The sequence below is a fragment of the Notolabrus celidotus genome, chromosome 13, assembly GCF_009762535.1.
Source record: "Notolabrus celidotus isolate fNotCel1 chromosome 13, fNotCel1.pri, whole genome shotgun sequence".
In the NCBI taxonomy this organism is placed as follows: domain Eukaryota; kingdom Metazoa; phylum Chordata; class Actinopteri; order Labriformes; family Labridae; genus Notolabrus; species Notolabrus celidotus.
The window spans coordinates 12,862,324-12,881,548 of NC_048284.1; the positions used below are offsets into that span (position 1 = coordinate 12,862,324).

Here is a 19,225-nt window from a genome sequence, read left to right on the forward strand (position 1 = left end):
ACTGTAACCCCTGTGTATGGAGTGTGCACTTAAACTGATAGGCCAATGGCACCCTGTTTTCTAAGATTAAGGTGATTGTATGTTGAATAATGCTGGCATTATTAGACAATGTGAGGTCCTCAAACATATCAGCAAACACAGACCTGTGAATTATAACTATGAAGGCATGTGACGCTATTGGAAAACGTGCTCTGTTAAAAAAGAGACGATAAAATCTGAAGGGAAATGTAAGATATCTTCCTTTAATCCAGACCTGCTTTGATAAAACAGCAATTACATTTATACTAAACTGAAAAAGAGCTTAAAAGACAAATAAATACATAAAAGGCGGTAGAGACTTTATTAAATCGTAGCAAACTGTAGTGCAATTTGGGGCTTTCTTTGCATTAATATCCAACTACTGTGAGTCTTTTACTGACATCCTTCAAACCACATATGCATAGGGGTGAAACTTTAAAGTGATCAGAGAGATAAGATCATTTAGTGTCCCTTAGTAACATTAAAAGGGATAAGCAAATCTTGAGTAAAGTGCTGGCATAAAATCTGTGACACAGAAAAAATGCTAAATAACCAACGACCTGCTTTTCCCATGGCTACCACAGAAAGGCAAGAAAACAGTGAGACTCCATTTTCTCTGAGAATCATTCAGAATAATATACATCTAATGTGCATATTCGTCTTCAAAAAATACATTTGTCTTATCAGAATAAGGAAGTAAATTCAGCACAAACCCATGCAAATCTATATCTGTTTTTTTTTTCTCCACATAGGAACGACAGAGCTTCATTTTGGCAGGTAGATAAGGTGTTATTTCATTAAGGCTTTCAAAATCTAGTGTGACACAGGAAGAGTAACTCGTTTAGCAAGACAGAGAAAATTGCATCATCCACGTAATACCGGAGTGATTCTGGTGCAGATGCGTGAGTTCATGCCGTGTTTTTTGGTCAGTGGTTAACGTGACGCAGAACGCGGCGCAGGGAGTGTCCATCTCGTGCGGTGCACATGGCGGGAAGAGGTATGGGCTCCGTCTTGTGCTCCACTGTGTTGAAGGGGCACTTTTTGAGGTGGTCCGACATGCTGGGGAGGTCGGTGAAACCCCACGATGACACAGGGCTGAAGGCGGTGGTGAATCTCCACACCTGGGACAGGAGAGGAAAACATGCACTGACATTAAAGAGGACTCCTGTTGATTTGTTGAGGAGTTACCTCAAAAAGTCCTCATGCACACACAAATTCTGTAGTTATGTTGCAGCTCCTCTAAATCTTAGAATATTTCTTGTACTTAATCAAATATTTAAAGGGCTAGTTCAACATATTTATGTGTTGTTTGGGTGGAATATTTAAAGCCTTATTGACACCAGGATGACCATTCTCATGAACAAGAAATGTTATCGTCATCGGGCTGGAAAAGCTTAGCTGCAGCTGGCAGACTAGAAAGTGTTATTTCCTGTTCATATTATATATGTACAGCACTGTTAAATGTTGTCCTGTTGTGTCTGCATGTGTCTTCTTTAACATTTCCTTATTGCTGCTTCCTGATTGTCTTGCTCCATGTACAGTGGGGCAAAAAAGTATTTAGTCAGCCACTGATTTTGCAAGTTCTCCCACTTAGAAAGATGAGAGAGGTCAGTAATTTTCATCAGAGGTACACTTCAACTATGAGAGACAAAATAAGAAAACAAATCCAGGAAATCACATTGTAGGATTTTTAAAGAATGTATCTGTAAATTATGGTGGAAAATAAGTATTTGGTCAATAACAAAAGTTCAACTCAATACTTTGTAACATAACCTTTGTTGGCAATGACAGAGGTCAAACGTTTCCTGTAAGACTTCACCAGGTTTGCACAAACTGTAGCTGGTATTTTGGCCCATTCTTCAATGCAGATCTCCTCTAGAGAAGTGATGTTTTGGGGCTTTTGCTGACTTTCAACTCCCTCCACAAATTTTCTATGGGGTTGAGGTCTGGAGACTGGCTAGGCCACTCCAGGACCTACTTCGTTGCCCGAGCGGTGTGTGGGATCATTGTCATGCTGGAAGACCCAGCCACGTTCCTCTTCAATGCTCTCACTGATGGAAGGAGGTTTTGGCTAAAATCTCACGATACATGCCCGTTCATTCTTCCTTAACACGGATCAGTCATCCTGTCCCCTTTTGCAGTAAAACAGCCCAAAGCATGAGGTTTCCACCCCCATGCTTCACAGTAGGTATGGTGTTCTTGGGATGCAACTCAGCATTCTTCTTCCTCCAAACACAATGAGTTGAGTTTTTACCAAAAAGTTCTATTTTGGTTTCATCTGACCACATGATATTCTCCCAATCCTCTTCTGGATCATCCATATGCTCTCTGGCAAACTTCAGACGGGCCTGGACATGTACTGGCTTAAGCAGGGGACACGCCTGGCGCTGCAGGTTTGAGTCCCTCTCGGCGTAATGTGTTACTGATGGTAGCCTTTGTTACTTTGGTCCCAGCTCTCTGCAGGTCATTCAGGTCCCTCCGTTAGTTCTGGGGTTTTTGCTCACCGTTCTCATGATCATTTTGACCCCACGGGATGAGATCTTGTGTGGGGCCCCAGATCGAGGGAGATTATCAATGGTCTTGTATGTCTTCAATTTTCTAACAATTGCTCCCACAGTTGATTTATTCACACCAACCTGCTTGCCTATTGTAGATTCACTCTTCCCAGCCATAGAGGAATGGGCCAAAATACCAGCTACAGTGTGTGCAAACCTGGTGAAGACTTACAGGAAACGTTTGACCTCTGTCATTGCCAACGAAGGTTATGTCACAAAGTATTGAGTTGAACTTTTGTTATTGACCAAATACTTATTTTCCACCATAATTTACAGATACATTCTTTAAAAATCCTACAATGTGATTACCTGGATTTTTTTCTCATTTTGTCTCTCATAGTTGAAGTGTACCTCTAGTGAAAATTACAGACCTCTCTCATCTTTCTAAGTGGGAGAACTTGCAAAATCAGTGGCTGACTAAATACTTTTTTGCCCCACTGTATTTATGTCCATGGACACGTTCTCAAAGATGGTCATATCATGTCCTTATGTAGCTTTTAGTCATTTTTAATCATATGGTGCAATTTGTACTTTTCTTTTCTTCTCTCTTTTGTTTGTTTGTTTGTTTGTGTTTTGGTTCTCCTCTGTCTTCTTATTTTGATATTATTTTACTCAATTTTCTTTGTTTAATCTTGATCTTTTTAGGGAGCCTTTTTAACATCTGGCAAGGGACAACGGATGTAAACTAGCCTTTTGGCTAACTCTGGCATATTTACAGAAGTGTTAATTAATATGCATGGTCCTTTTAAATAATAAATACATAAATACATTTATTTTCTCATCTGACTCTGCAAAAAATAAATAAAAGGAGCTAGGAAATTTCCAAAAAATGTCCCATTTTATCTTTAAAACTGCACATTTAAGTTTTTTCACCACTAACTTACAATCTTTAATTAAAAAACATTGCTTTTTGCCCCTCTGTGTTAGAAATACTGCAAGCTGTTTTCATTTTATTTCATTGTATGTTAACATTTTTACCAAAGAGCTATAGTGGCACATTAATCATGGGCTAAAGGTGCATACATTTTTCTGAATGTTGGAGACTGATGATGATTCAGTGATTTGCTCTTCTTGAAACTATCAAATATTCACATACAGTATGTTAACAGTTTGGGTTTTCTACTCACTTTGTTCTTGACCTGCCATGACACGGTGCCAGGAGCACCAGGGCTTTGTTTCCGCTCCCACTGCAGCTCCACAATGCCCCTGCTCTGCAGTAGACTGGCACACACCTCCCTCATAGTCCGTGACACCAGTGCCAGCTGACAGAGGCTGAAACTGTCCAGAAACCCTGCTATGTGCCACAGAATCTCAATGGGAAGCCCACTTATTTGGTCAGACTTGGAGTCACCTGGAAGTTTGCCCCTTGGGCAAGGCTGAACCCCGAAGGCCCTGAGGCTCTTGTCATGAATCACTTTGCCCCCCCGGGTGGATGGATAAAACCTCCGCTGGGAAAATGTGCAGCCGTAATAAGCCAGGGGACAGCGGTGCTCCATCCAGCCGTTGAGGCCGGCGTGAATGTCACCGTGGACGTTTGTGAAATGGGATGAGAACTGGTCCCGGCGGAATGACTGGGCACAGACGAAGGGGAACATGTGCTGGTAGCGCGGGTTGGGAGGGAGGTAGCGGTTGTGTGGGACCGCCTCCACCTCCAGAGCTTCGAGTACAAGGCCCAGGCGCAAAGTGCAGAAGGGGCTGGGGTAAGGGAGCTGGGGGGCAGCATGGTCACAGGCAGAGGCAGAGGCCATGTCACCCACTCTTGTGTTTGTTACCAAGATTGCTGCAGGGAAAGTGAAAGTCTGTGTCCCGAAGTCAACGCGAAAGCCATCGACGTAGACCGTATCAGAGATCCTTCTACACTCTCTCGACTCCTCCAAACAGAAGAGCAGAGCAGCTGTGATCAGATCTATCTCCCCAAGACCCATGGGATCCTCCTCCTGCTCCAGGTCGGAGGTATCCACTGATTTGTCTTCCATTTTGGGTCTCAGTCTATAAAGAGACCGGTCTGGAACAAAACCTATCCTTCCATTGGGTAAAAAACATTTGCCCTGGCTCCTAAAAAACTGGTAGTCATGGAACTTTCGCTCTGGCCCGTGGTTTCCGAAAAGAACTAGGAACACACTGGGGATGCCCTGTTCCAGTGTAGGGGTGACCACAGCAACTCCTGCTTTAGAGGCATCTGCTTCACCTGACAGCGGTCCATTTGTGGCGTTTAAAATCTTTCGATCTGGCTCTTTAAGAGCCCCATTTTCCTTCAAACAGCTGGAACAAACACTTTGCTCCCCTGTTTCTTTTTTGTCCAATCCTTCAGCAGCTTCTGTTTTATCTTGCAGTCCGCTCTGAATGTCTCCATTGCTACTTTCCTGCAGAGCAGCTCCTTTGTCGATACTGTTGTCAATAGATTTTGCACTGCTAACAAAGTCCAAAGCAGCACATAAACTTCTTGCTGTCTCAACTGTGGCCTCATAAAGTTTACCAAAGTGCTCCTCGTTCAAGCCGTTAATTCCACTGGCTATCTTCTCCTTTGCCGAGCCCGCTGGGGGAGCTTGTGGCTGACATGATGACGATGACGAAGTAGGTGACTCAGTAAGAGTGGAGGCCTCAGGAGCAGAAACAAGCAAAGCTGAATCTTTTGTCCTGGCGTCTTTACCAGCAGGAACAAGCAGCTCTCTCTCAGTAGTTGGTGTCATGGCAATCACCTTGAGGGACTCAAGTAGCGTACGCTGGTCCTGAAGGGCGAGCGCCATGTCCAGCTGCTCTGCCTCCTCCACCCCTCGGCTCAGGCTCTCATAGGACGTATAGTCCAGGCAGCTCACGGGCCACCTGTTCCCACTCCATGGTGCAGCACACCACTCCAGCAGGACACACTTCGAGGTGTGCGTACATTTGATTGCGCAGCAGGGTGGCCGGGCAGCCATAGTTGCTGTTCAGGCACTGCACCCTCACCAGCGGGCACAAAAGGTGGTGTTCAGTAGCTTTGCAGGAGTGAAATGCAGCGCCACACACCTGAGGACAGGAGATGAGATCACAACAAACGCCTGGTTCAGGTCTGACCGTGCATCTCTGGGTTACACAGGACACACAGTGGACATGGTCCTTGTCCATCTTCAGCCCCGAGGGTGACGCTGAGGAATCAAATGTCCTGTCACAGAAAAGAAAGAGACATTTTTAAACTGATGCAAGAAAACTGCCACTACAACTATTATTATCTTTAAACACACTGTCACTACTGTAGAGCTGTTGGAGATTCCAGGAAGAATTTTGCAATGTGACAGCTGATGGGGATCCTACCAAACTAAACTATACTAAACATCAGTTTTAGAGGCAAAAAAAATGTCCCTCTCCCAGACCTTTGTTACACACGTGCTACTTTTAGTTCTGCTATAATTAGAGTTAACCACCAGATGTCACTATGCTTCACAATATCAAGATTCAAGAAAGCTTTATTGCCAAGTGAGGTCGCACACACAAGGAATTTGACGTAGTGAATGGAACACTGGTACTTAAGACAGTAAGGACACAACAAGACAGTAAGGATACAACAAGACAGTAGGGACACAACAAGACAGTAAGGACACAACAAGACAGTAAGGATACAAGACAGTAGGGACACAACAAGACAGTAAGGACACAACAAGACAGTAAGTGCAATACATATATAAACCTTAATACAAATACAAAAGTTCTAAATAAAAATGTTAATACTATCTGTGCAAAGACAGGTAAAGAAGTACTTTTACAGACATGAAATAAGTTAACTTAGCCTAAGCCAGAGTGCACATTTAGTGGATGACAATAATAATAAAATATGTTATGGGATAAACTACAATATTGCACATGGTTATGAGTTATTGCACCAGAAACCAAAGTATTAAGTACAATATCCATACTTGAAACATAGTGTTCAGCAGAAACGGAAAAACTCCTGTAGGTTTATCAAACACAGAGGAAAGTAAAATCTTAAAAAGGGCAGACAGAAGTTAAACTCGACTCCTGCCTCAGCGATTTGCTGGATGTCTTCCCCTGCTCTCCACTCCCCACATTTCCTGTCTTTCTTCAGCTGTCCCATCCATTCAAAAAAAAGAAAAATGCCCAAAAATATAACTTAAGAGAAAAGAATGAGGTGTGATACAAAAAAGTAGTTTATACTTTAACAATGCACAGTGGGAGTGAATTAATTATAATTAACCTGGGCTTAATTTATGGCTCTGTCCATTAGAAATGGAACACACACACACACACACACACACAAACACACACACAAACACACACACACACACACACACACACACACACACACACACACACACACACACACACACATACACGCACACACTATATAACAGCTGAACTGTAATCAAAGTTAATGAAATGGAACTGCCAAACACGCTGCATGACTAAGCAAACCCAAACTATCTGAGGCTCTGCCATCATTTCTAAAGACTGCAGGATGACTGTGAAACAGTGCCCCCACTCCACCCTATGTGGAAGTCATCTGCAGTCACGTGACGCATCTAAAAGGCTGTCTCAAACCAGTACCTTATTAGGGAAGCTTCCCAGCTCGATATCAGGGAGGTCAAAACCTTTCCTTTCCTAAGTTTGGGACATTTCAGGAGGGAGTGCTGGGCAGACCTAAACAAACAGAATAAACAATAGCTTTAAATCTGAAGATAGGCAGTTTTATTTGAGATATTTTGTTTGAAAGTTGAATGATTTGCAAAGGTAGTTTGAGTGGCATCTACTTTTGTAAACATTGTACTTCCAGTAGATGTGTACGATTACTTACTGACTGCAGAAACAATCATAACATACTTTACAGACACACAAACTACAAATAATGGTGTTGTAAAAACTGTATGCAATTTATATGCAGTTTGCACGTGGCACAGCTGGTTATAGTTATTTCACTGTGTGTTTCCTCCAGTAAATTCAACCTGATTGATACTCCATTTAAGTGCTGTAATCACATGTATTGATAGAGTAGTGTAAATGCAAATGAGATGGTCATTATGAAGCTACAGCTGATGCAATCTGTGCTTTAACATACCAACACCACTGATGAGCATTGTTGAGTTTATTCTGGAGAGGAAAAGCTTTTATAAATTAATTAAAAAGGCAGATTGTTTTGGTATCAGGTATCGTACGCCATCTATAGTTACTGAGGCATTGACGAAAAATGTAATCAAAACTAAATCCTTAGATATTATCTAAGTCGATGCTAGTGATGACTTTTTATCCAGGAGCCAATCTTTCTGTCTCACTTAGCTTACAAGTGTCCTAAAAAGGCCTTTGATAGCAGAAATAAACAGTACTAAAGCACATTTTCGTTCCTTGCAGTTACAGTTTATTAATAACAACCTTTACTACAGCAAAAAAAAAACGTTACAACAGGAGAAGCTTGTGCTACTCTGCACACTAGCTTGAATACACACTTACACTGCGAGCCTGTTTGTTGTCAACTCTTCTGACGCTTTAAAAACTACTTGTTTTGATAACAATGACAATCAGCGATGGGATAAACTGGCAGCCGGTGTTCTAGCGAATATTGCTTCCTACCTAAGCGGCTCCACGCATGCGTACGGCCACAATGCTAAGCACGTCACTGCTGTGAGTATTTTTTGATAGCAGATGAAAATTCATTATGATACTCTTCTCCTGAAATACTTCACAGTGATTTTGAATTATCAATCCATACTCTGGCAACGCAAATGAAACTGAGTGGTGTTATTTGAAGAGTGATTCTGTACAAGGAGCAGTATTTAATAGGGGATATAAGTATACTGAGAAATAAAAAATAGTTCCAAAACATGATCCTCAAAATCTTAAGGTACACTTATCCTCTTAAACTCGAATAAATAGAGATAATAAATAGTCTGCTATCGATAAACGTTACAGTAGCTTCTCTCAACATAGTAGCACAACTCGACAGAACACCGGCTAATGCTTGGCACCTACGGCCAGCTAGCTAGCTCGGAAGTTCACGATAAGCTAACTTAAGAAAAGAACATTGTGTTATCATGCGAGTAGCTTCTCACCTTATCGCTGTGTTGGCAGTGAAGCGTGTTATTAGATGTGTTTGGCTGGTCAATTCAAATAGAACCAGCTCTTACTGGGGCTACCTCTGTGGCGGAACTGCTAACACAAGCTAGCTAACAGTTCTTCTCATTCTGCTGTTTTTCTGTTGAAAACTTTATTGACAAAAAACTTTATTCATTTGGCGTCAATCATTCAAGCGTCTGGACCACAGTCTATGGTCTGGACTCTTGAAAAGCACATTGAAAACAAAAAGACACAAATCAACGGATGAAATTGAATTTTGTGCTATTTTAGATGAAGATTAAATAAAGAAAATATAGTGTCAGGAAGGGAATTTAAGAAGTAAATATGCCCGTTTGTAAAGTTGTGCACACTGAAAATAACATCTACAATTCTCCACATTTAGCTCCAAAATGTCAAAAAAAATGTAGATTGCATTTTTAAAAGTCACTTTTTTTTATCACATTTAGAGGAATATTTGTGATCTTCTTCACATTTAATATTGTTTTTGAAAAATATATTGAGTTAAAATCCCTGTTAAATCTAAATGCTAAATATGAATCTAAATGTTAAATCGAAATCTAAATGTTAAATCGAAATCTTAATGTTAAATATAAATATAAATTATAAATATAAATATAAATATAAATGTTAAATATAAATATAAATGTTCAACGTTAAATATAAATGTTAATAAATATAAATGTTAAATATGATAAGTAAAAGCACAAATGTATTATAAAGAATTTACCAGATTAAAACATATAGAGGAATATTTGTGATCTTCTTCTCATTTAATATTGTTTTGAAAAATATATTGAGTTAAAATCCCTGTTAAATCTAAATGCTAAATATGAATCTAAATGTTAAATCGAAATCTAAATGTTAAATCGAAATCTAAATGTTAAATCGAAATCTTAATTTTAAATATAAATATAAATTATAAGTATAAATATAAATATAAATGTTAAATATAAATATAAATGTTCAACGTTAAATATAAATGTTAATAAATATAAATGTTAAATATGATAAGTAAAAGCACAAATGTATTATAAAGAATTTACCAGATTAAAACATATAGAGGAATATTTGTGATCTTTTTCTCATTTAATTTTGTTGTGAAATATATATTGTTAAAATCACTGTTAAATCTTAATGTTAAATATAAATCTAAATGCTAAATATAAATTTAAATGCTCAATATAAATATAAATGTTAAATATAAATATAAATGTTAAATATAATAAGTAAAAGCGCAAATATGTTAGAAATAATTTACCAGGAAGATTAAAACAGCTACCAGCTTCAGCTAGCTTAGCAAAGTAGTGAAATTGTACTCCACTTTTATCAAACCAGTTTTAAATAAAGTTTTATCAGTAAAATTAGAAATTTTGGAAAAAAGATTGTGTGATTAATAGACTATTTTATTTACAGTATATGGTGTAACAGGTTTAATTCATGTACATTCAAACTAAATTGCTAGTAGTTTTGATGCACTTATTGTGTGTCGTATCGTTCGTGTATATTTATAATCAGTTGTCTTTGTAATGAAAAAAACATTTTGAAATAGCTTTGATTTAAACAGACAGATCACTTCATCACTTTCCAGCATTCACATTTTTCTGATACATCTTTTCGAGGTAGTGCAGTAACCAGTTCCAAACAGAGGATGTCGCTGTTGCATCATTTTTTATTTGAGAGGCCTCCAAGCTTGTAGTTAGACTTTTGCCTCAACACATTTTGTAACTCATGACAGACGCCACGTCTCGAGGTCGGGGTCACCTACAAAAACTGCACCCCCGGAGTTGGAAGAGCTGACTCATGGACACAGCAGTAAGACAGGACTGTATATATACTTGTCTTTGAGAGATGAAACAAACCCATGCAGACCGTGGGACCATCATAGTATAATTTCTAAAATAATGATAATTTATTTTTCTTTATAGTTAAGGAAGAAAGAAAAATAAAGTGGTTGTCTTCACATCTTGCATTTAAAACTCTTTGTTATTGTTGTTTACATGCATGAGCTTATAGTGTCCGGTTGTTACAAGATATACTGTATGCTGTATTAAAACCCATGTTCAGGGGATTAAGTATGAAAACAAAATGCAATCACAGCATCTGCTGGGATTTTCTCTTTCTCAGACTGTTTTCAATTTGTATATTGGGAAATCCAAGCATGGTGGCATGCAAACATTTGTGCTTCTTATGAGATTTACTGGCTGAGCAAGACCCACGACATAAATCTCATAGGCCTTCAAAGGTCCCCCCTGTCAATGCCAGCTTTATTCATTGTCACCTAGCATACCAATCCATGACACCTGTAATAAATGAGTAAGCACAATGGAGGATGACCACCACCTTAGTGCTTTGAACTCACCTTTACCACGCCCACCTGTTTGGTGGAGCTGTCCAGCACTGGATCAAGCCTTTATTTCAAATCAAATCAAAATCTAATCAAATCAAGCTGTACTGTCATTTTGTTCATACCACTGTAAAAACAAAACGAAAGAGTGTTTCCAGGAGATCAGTTTTTAAGATATAGTAATAAAAACATATGGCAATAAAAATACAGTACAAAAATATATATTAAAATATATATAAAATATATATATTAAAACACAGCATTCATACACACTCATTCATCAAAATATTAAAGTGCAGTAGGCAGTATAATAAATAAGTATACGGCAGTGTATTAATGGTCATTTAAGAATTCAACAGTCTAATAGCTTGAGGTAGGAAGCTGCTGGTCCTACATTTTATTTTGTTTTGTTGTCTATTTGTTAGTCCACAGGTGACTTAATTTGGACTTTTAGATACAAAACAAGCATTTATCTAAAAACTGTTATCATATATTTCACCAATAAGAATTGGTTCTCCAGTGAAGTTTGATTTTGGATGAAATTAACCAGAAATGTGAGTTGTTTTTTGAAAATTACAAACTCTTTGTCAACATTAGAAACTGCGTCATTAAAACAGTAAGAGGCACTAATTTCGTCACTAGGGGGCGCAGTCAGAAGTTTTAATCAGTAATAGGAGCTTTAAATAACATCTGAAATTACAGAAACCTCCAACCAAACACTAGATGGCGCTATGCAAACTGTTGCTCGCTGTCCATCGTGCTAAATCCCAGTTGCAGCCTTTTTTAATGAGGTCTATTAGAAGCTAACAGTCCCAGATAAACTCAGGGTGGAGAGATATTTCAGTTAGCCAGTGAAATGTTCTCACAATTTTCTTAAGCTGCTGGTGTGATTCAATGCAACTGGTGATGAACTTTGAAAAACAGTTGTTGACAAACCTAGGCATGTGTAAGGTTGCGACAAATTGGCTAAAAGTAGGATAATAATAGGACAGCTGCTTTGCACATTCACTAATGCTATATTTACATAGTTGTTTTTTTTGCTGCTGCAGAGGCATTTTCAGGCAGTGCTGCAGACCAGATTGGAATATTTTCCACGAAACATTTGTAAGCCCAAGCGAATAAGGGGAATAGAATATTATGCATTAGATAATTGTATTTGCAATGAAAAAAAAACGAGGTGCCATCAATCCTGCACTAATACCAGGCTTCTCAGACGCTCCACTGGTGTGATATTTATTATGTATTCAGTATATGTTTGCTGATAAAATACAATTATTGCTATCACTTCTCACATTCATTACATATTTTCAGGTTTATGAGATATAGCCAGTATTAAAGGCGATGTTGGAGTAATCTACATTTTAAAGAGAGACAGAGAGACAGAGAGAGAGAGAGAGAGAGAGAGAGAGAGAGAGAGAGAGAGAGAGAGAGAGAGAGAGAGAGAGACTCAAGTGATACAGCCGAGGACCACGCGCCACAGAAGACGGACGAAGGCACGCGACATGTCTCAAGGATTCAGGTAAGTTTTGATGCAATGGATGCAGAAAATGTAGATTCAGTTGTGTTTGGGGTTTAAATAAATGTAAAGAGGACGCATAAAAGGGAATGCAGGCTGCTGAGATCAGACCAGTCATGTCAGTCTGACAGATACCAGCTCTGTCTATCTATTAGGCTATCATTGTTATGTCTATAATTATTATCAACCGACCTATACCATATGTTGCACGTTAGATGAGAAGCAGCAGCTATAGGGTGCGTTTAAACCATAAACAGCCTCGGGTGTCAATCTGATGCAGAATTCCTATAGGTGTCGACCATGGAGGGAGTGTATAGTCACTCGGCTTTATTATAAACTATAGCTGAATCAAACGGTGTTATAGAATGAGAGAGGATAACGAGACCAGGAGGCAGCCCCTCACACGTCCTTGTAACGTGTTTGGAAAGCGCGCTGTCCAGGGTGCTGAAATAAGGATTCTGCCTGGTTTTGTCAATGGACACGAGAACACTACTTCAAGTCTTCTATCTGTGACAGAAACAAGATTGCTTGAGATATTTTGAAGCACTTGGTCGCTCCACACAGAGATAACCACCTGCAAACTCCACCCTGGAGAGCAACAGCACTGGTCAGACAGGTGTGCGTTAGGTATGGGAACCTCAGTGTAAAGAGGCGCGAGGGCTGGTGTCAGCTGTAGGAATGTAAAACGGGGCGTTGATGCAAATGAGCATGCGTGATAGGAGAACTCTTCCTACATAAACCTTACGCACACCTCTGGTTTCTTACGTTTCTAAGTAGTTTGGATTATTCTCTTGCAGGTGCACGCGGATCTGTCCCGGGTCTCGCGCTCACACATCATGGTCGCTGGGATAAACGTGGATGTATTGACAGACAGCAGATAGTATGCCCATGCCCGCGCAGTTTGCACGGCTCACGCGATGTGGCACAACATGGCACGCGTAAAGATGGGTCTCTTCGCTCTCCTGTGTCTCCCCACGTTCTTCTTCCGCGCCCTCGTGCTCTCCCACAGCAGCGCCATCTATGAGAGGGCGGCGGTCCCTCGCGCCGTGTCCCGCTCCGTGGCCCGCATGGACGGAGACGTAATCATCGGCGCGCTCTTCTCCGTGCACCACCAGCCGTCCGCGGAGAAGGTGGCAGAGCGAAAGTGCGGGGACGTCCGCGAGCAGTACGGCATCCAAAGAGTGGAGGCTATGTTCCATACGTTGGACCGGATCAACTCGGACATAAACCTGCTCCCAAACATCAGCCTGGGTTGTGAGATCCGGGACTCCTGCTGGCACTCATCTGTTGCCCTGGAGCAGAGCATAGAGTTCATCCGAGACTCCCTCATCTCTATCCGGGACGATAAGGACGGGGCCAAATGGTGCATTGACGGAACTCCGTCGCACCAGCCCCCACCTTCCAAAAAACCCATCGCTGGGGTGATCGGACCCGGATCCAGCTCTGTGGCCATCCAGGTGCAGAACCTGCTGCAGCTTTTTAACATCCCACAGATCGCCTACTCTGCCACCAGCATCGACCTGAGCGACAAGACCCTGTTCAAGTACTTTCTGAGGGTGGTGCCCTCTGACACCCTGCAGGCCCGGGCCATGCTGGACATCGTCCAACGCTACAACTGGACCTACGTGTCTGCGGTGCACACTGAGGGTGAGACCCCACAAAGTGATCTCTCGCCATCCTGTGCCAACAGCCATGTTGTCTGTTTGTCGTCATTCACTGTGCTGTTCAATCACCCATGTCATCTCCACTGTCAATAAACATCTCACAACTCACCATCTTTTCGGTTATTATGTATTCTTTCATTCAAAAATCACATCTTAGTGCAAGAGATTTTTGTTCTTGATGAGGAGATTGAAGCAGATATGGCAATTAGCATATCTAGCAATTAATTTTAAGGCACCAACAAAGTGTGCATAGACCTAAAAAAAAGGGGCCTTTGAGTCCATATACTCAATCCTCACACTTTGCTGCATCATGCAGCCATGCTTACATGTTTGTCTTGTTTAAATGAACAAAATGTCAAAGAATAGTCATCACAGTGTCTGCCAGTCCTGTTCATGCTCTTCCACCTCAGGCTTTTTACAGCAGGTACTCATATGATAAATCTCCATTAGGGGGTTTTATGCAGTTCTCTTGAGTTGAGTGTTCTGTGGACATTACCTCACACACATCCTATGCATCATGCTGCCACTGTGTGTGCACTTTGGTATGGACTTTAAGTAGAGTGCATGTGGAGTAAACATCAGGTGGTCTTGATCTGTCTTGTACTGCCTTGCATAAATATCCACCCCCTTGAACTTCTCTGTCTGTTGTCATATAACGACTGTGAATTCACATGGATTCTGTTGGGGCTGCATGGCATGGAAGTGGTATATATAGAGGGTGTATTACACAGTTTTGAAATTATTTTGTTAAGAAATATGAAAGTTCTGGTGCATTGCTGTAAAAAAAAAAAAAAACGAGAAAAGAAGGTGCAAAAGTTGTCTTTTGTAAACATGTGCAGCCAACATATGCCTGCTACAAAACTTACCTGGTTTGTCAGTCCAGAGCTTAAACCTCCAACTAAAGTGGGTTTGATTTTCTATAGCAGTGCATTTCTACCAGTAAAAGTAACTACAAACTTAGTCTTAAACAAATCCCAAGTGTAAAGTCATCCTGATGAGATGAAAACATTATTATGTGATAAAAAAAAAAAGCCAAAATTATGAGAAGAAAAGTCACTAAAACAAGATATATATATATTATAATTGTTATAAATAGTCAAAACTATGAGATGGTAAGACAGTAAGACATGATGAAAAATCTAAATTGAGATAAGAAGTTGATAAAATAAGATAAAATAAGGTAGAAGCCATAATTATGAGATAAGGAGCTGTAAAAACAAGATAAAACTGAATGATCTTGAGAGAAGAAATTTAAACTGTAAGAAAAAAAAACAGTATATTATAGAATTATTTATAATACAGCCATGATTAAGAGATTAAAAGTCAAAATGATTAGATAGGAAGTTCAAATTATTAGATAAAAGGGACAACTATGTGATAAATCATCAAAGTAAAATTATTTTAAAAAAGTACTCATTTGAAATAAACAATTAAATAATTGGATGATATGACAAAATATGAGGAAGAATATCTTAAAAAGTTACATGTTCATATTGTCAGATGATGAGTCAAAATTCGGAAATGAAAGCCATCAGTGTGCCCAAAAATGTATTATATAATAATCAAAATTATTTTTAAGATGGCATAATCATGAGACAAGAAGTCATATTAATTGGAAAAGTTTAATCTATGCTGTAAGTCATAGTTGTGGGATTAAATCACTGCAATGACATTTCATCCAACAATTTCAAAAATGTTCATCATTATGACTTACTTTCTGATAATATATAATAGAGTCATCTTTAACCTTCCTATCCCTTAATGTTTTATTCTCACAATCATGAGTCTTCACTTAATATGAAGAATTAATTAAAAAATTCATTACCAAAAAAGAAGTAGGTTCTCTGCTGTGTTGTTACAGTTGTCATGTCATAATCTTAAACTCACTGTTTTAGTAAGAACTCTTAGGATATTTCTTCAGCCCAAGCACTAAAGTGTGTAAGGCTGGAGGCAGGTTGGTTAGACATGATTATTGTAGTGTAAATTATGTCCATTACTTTTTACTAAAATCATGGTTAAACACAACCAGTGAAGTGCACACAATTATAACCGACAGACTACATTACCCAGCACCCTCCCCTGAGGAGCTCTGGACTCTAAGGGAGTGTAAAACATCTTTGGAAAGTCTATTATAGTCCTGTGCAGGAGATCTGACAGATGAAGACAGGGAGTTTGGGAGCTGTAGTACCTGGAGGCATAACTAGGTGGCGTCAGCTGTCTGACCTTCAATAAACCTGCAGGAGGATCCTCAGGGAGTCAAGTCATAATTTAAGAGTAATGAAAGACCAGCCAGGGGAGGGATGGATTTGATTGCAGGCAAGAGCGTGACTCCATAGGTTGCAGTGAGCGATGAAAGTAGGATGAGCTCCAAAGATAGTTTCAAGCTCATTAATGCATTTTCTCCTGTAAACGTAAATCCTTGTTCTTACCATTAAAAACATTACATTTTCATAACTCAGACTCACCACTATAGGGTTTGATGGATTCACCTGTTTGTTTTCTGTATTGTCAGTTATCTCTGAGACATAATCACGACTGGCTCAAGCTCATCAGTTTCTTCTCTCAAACCACCTCAGGAAAGTTATAAATGCAGCCTGTTCCCGTAGCAACAGCTAAGGCTGTGAAACGGCATAAATTACCTGTCGTGATTATCATCAGTCTGTTAGGAATACGCAGAGCTGTTTTCTTTTTCTTTTGGGTGGTCATTGTCAAATAGGCTGTCACCTAATGCACCACCACCCACCTGTCTGCAGCCTAGATGGAAAGGGTGACATAATTGGATATCATTATTTCCATTTAGCAGTGGGAGAATGAAATGAGGCAACTGAGAAAAATATCATCAAAGGACTATTGGAAAAGCAACCCATGGGACCATTGTGTGCCTGGGTAAATGCACTGTTACTGCTGTGATGCTTATTTTCGTTGTTGTCTTTCTCTCTCCCAAAAGCCTCCCCTCTGCTGCAATCCCAGGGGTGTATCGCATCCAGCGGGTGGACCCAGAAATATAATTAGCCACCTGCAGTTGCTGACCTTTAATTCTATTTTTTGATTGGTCCTCACCTCAGTCAGAGGAAAACTTCAGTTAAAATCATAGAGTGTGTGATAAATGGACATAGTATCTGTGATGCCACCCGTCTGTTTCTGAAGCCCTGTTTTGTAGTCGATTGTCGGGGGGTGCCGTATTGGAAATGCTGAACTCAACCTTACATCTGTTGAGCTAGTGTGAGGTAAAGAAGCGGGCCTACAGTGTGCCTGCCTGTCAATCAAGTCAGCCATGCTCTTATTTAGGCAAAACTCATAAGTTTAATATCTTCAAAAATAAAGAGTAACTTCCTCTAGAAAAACGGTTTAACACAAATTTGCCTTATAAGGCGCTCAGCTTGGTTGACTTACAGGTGGGCATGTTGTAGCTGTTTGCCGGGAGGCTTAAGATCTGCCTCAACTCCACCTCTGACCCTGTGTGTAGGTTAACCATAAGTTAGGTTGGGATGAAGCCGGCCCTTTTCTGAATCCATAAACCCTCTTCAGACACCAATTGGAAAGGCAATTGCACAACAAGTGTTTCCGATACTCATAGATTCTGTTAATTTCCCTTTGACATGCTTATTCAAACACACACACACACACACACACACACACACACACACACACACACACACACACACACACACACACACACACACACACACACACACACATGCACCCAGGCATGTTCAAGCATGCACAAATGATTGGATTGTCTGTGTAATCCAGCTCTCATGCTAAAGAGCCACAGGCTTTACCAACAATCCCGATCGTGACACATTAGACAAGCTGCTGCAGCCTCAGCGGAAATAGAAGATTTAGACTCAAACAGCTTTACGGAGCCTTTTGATTGGGATGGTGCAAGCACAGTTAAAACAAGGATAGCGATCTTCCTCACCCCCTTTTGGCTTTGATTGCAATCAGCAGCCAGAAAACTCTCTCTGTGACACTCATTATCAAAGGATCAGCTCAGTCTTCACTTGACGCGCTGAACCAGTGGTGTGCTTACAGAATAACATTGATTGTGCATCAGAGTAATGATTACAAATGTATGACTGAGAGCAATTACTCCCTCTTTATAATGTCAATGCGTTTGTGTAAGTAACAAGTCATGTAAACATTGATTGTGTCACTTTGATCAGAGACTAATGCCTGTTACTTCAAGCTCATAATTAGTGAAAATGCCACAGGAATGATTTATCCATATCCACAAAGGGGAGGGGGGGTTATTTAAGGACCTTCCATAGTTGTCATGATTAAAAAAAAAACATTTGTCTTTACACTTGCAGGAAACTATGGGGAAAGTGGCATGGAGGCTTTCAAGGAGCTGGCCTCTCTGGAAGGTTTATGCATCGCCCACTCAGACAAAATCTACAGCAACGCGGGGGAGAAGCACTACGATCGTCTTTTGAGGAAACTCCGGGAGCGTCTTCCCAAAGCTCGAGTTGTGGTGTGTTTCTGCGAGGGCATGACTGTCCGAGGTCTCCTGATGGCCATGAGGAGACTGGGTGTGTTTGGAGAGTTCCTACTCGTAGGCAGGTATGGATATGTGGGAGTTTGTGTCTGTGTTGTAATGATCTACTGAATATAAAGATGGATGATAGGTTCCGAAGTCCTCTGGTTGTGCAAAAGCATTGCCAAAATACACCATGTGACATGTGATGACATTTTGTTCTAATGACGTTATTGGAGCCAGAGTCTGTTCAATAGGAGGCTGCAGTACTGATGCCCTAAACAAAACACACATCTAACCAACCAATGAAATGGCAAAGATCCTTCTTCTTGTGTTTGAAGCAAACATGCAAGACTATGGAGCATTAAGGGACTCCTCTGTTGGTGTTTGTTACGTTTCCCTTTGCTGTTCTTCCTCTAAACTTACAATCTGTTGCACATGATGCTGCAGGCGCCACTTTTGTCAACTTCTTTTTTAGCATCATACAACAAATTAAAACTAAACGTCTCACTTTGACGTAAATTGAAATGATAAGAACTAATTACGACAACAGAAAACATGTTTTATAAATAAGTCTTTGACGTGTTTTTT

The 19,225-nt window shown here is 40.2% G+C and overlaps 2 protein-coding genes across 2 annotated transcripts in view; one reads left to right on the top strand and one right to left on the bottom strand.

Moving 5' to 3' along the window:
* Positions 1-222: 222 nt before the first annotated feature.
* On the bottom strand, positions 223-8,121 carry LOC117824006 (F-box only protein 30-like). Its single transcript, XM_034699331.1, is given in 5 exon segments — positions 223-1,139; positions 3,701-5,401; positions 5,403-5,715; positions 7,113-7,205; positions 8,010-8,121. Coding segments are annotated over 3 exon segments (2,172 nt in total). The 5' UTR covers positions 5,679-5,715; positions 7,113-7,205; positions 8,010-8,121; the 3' UTR covers positions 223-944.
* Positions 8,045-19,225, top strand: part of grm1a (glutamate receptor, metabotropic 1a) — a 52,358-nt gene continuing 41,177 nt past the window's right edge. The window contains exons 1-4 of the mRNA XM_034699332.1: positions 8,045-8,180; positions 12,289-12,496; positions 13,291-14,140; positions 18,471-18,720. Of these exons, the coding sequence (XP_034555223.1) occupies positions 13,411-14,140; positions 18,471-18,720 (980 nt within the window). The 5' untranslated portion in view covers positions 8,045-8,180; positions 12,289-12,496; positions 13,291-13,410. The remainder of the gene's footprint in view (positions 8,181-12,288; positions 12,497-13,290; positions 14,141-18,470; positions 18,721-19,225) is intronic.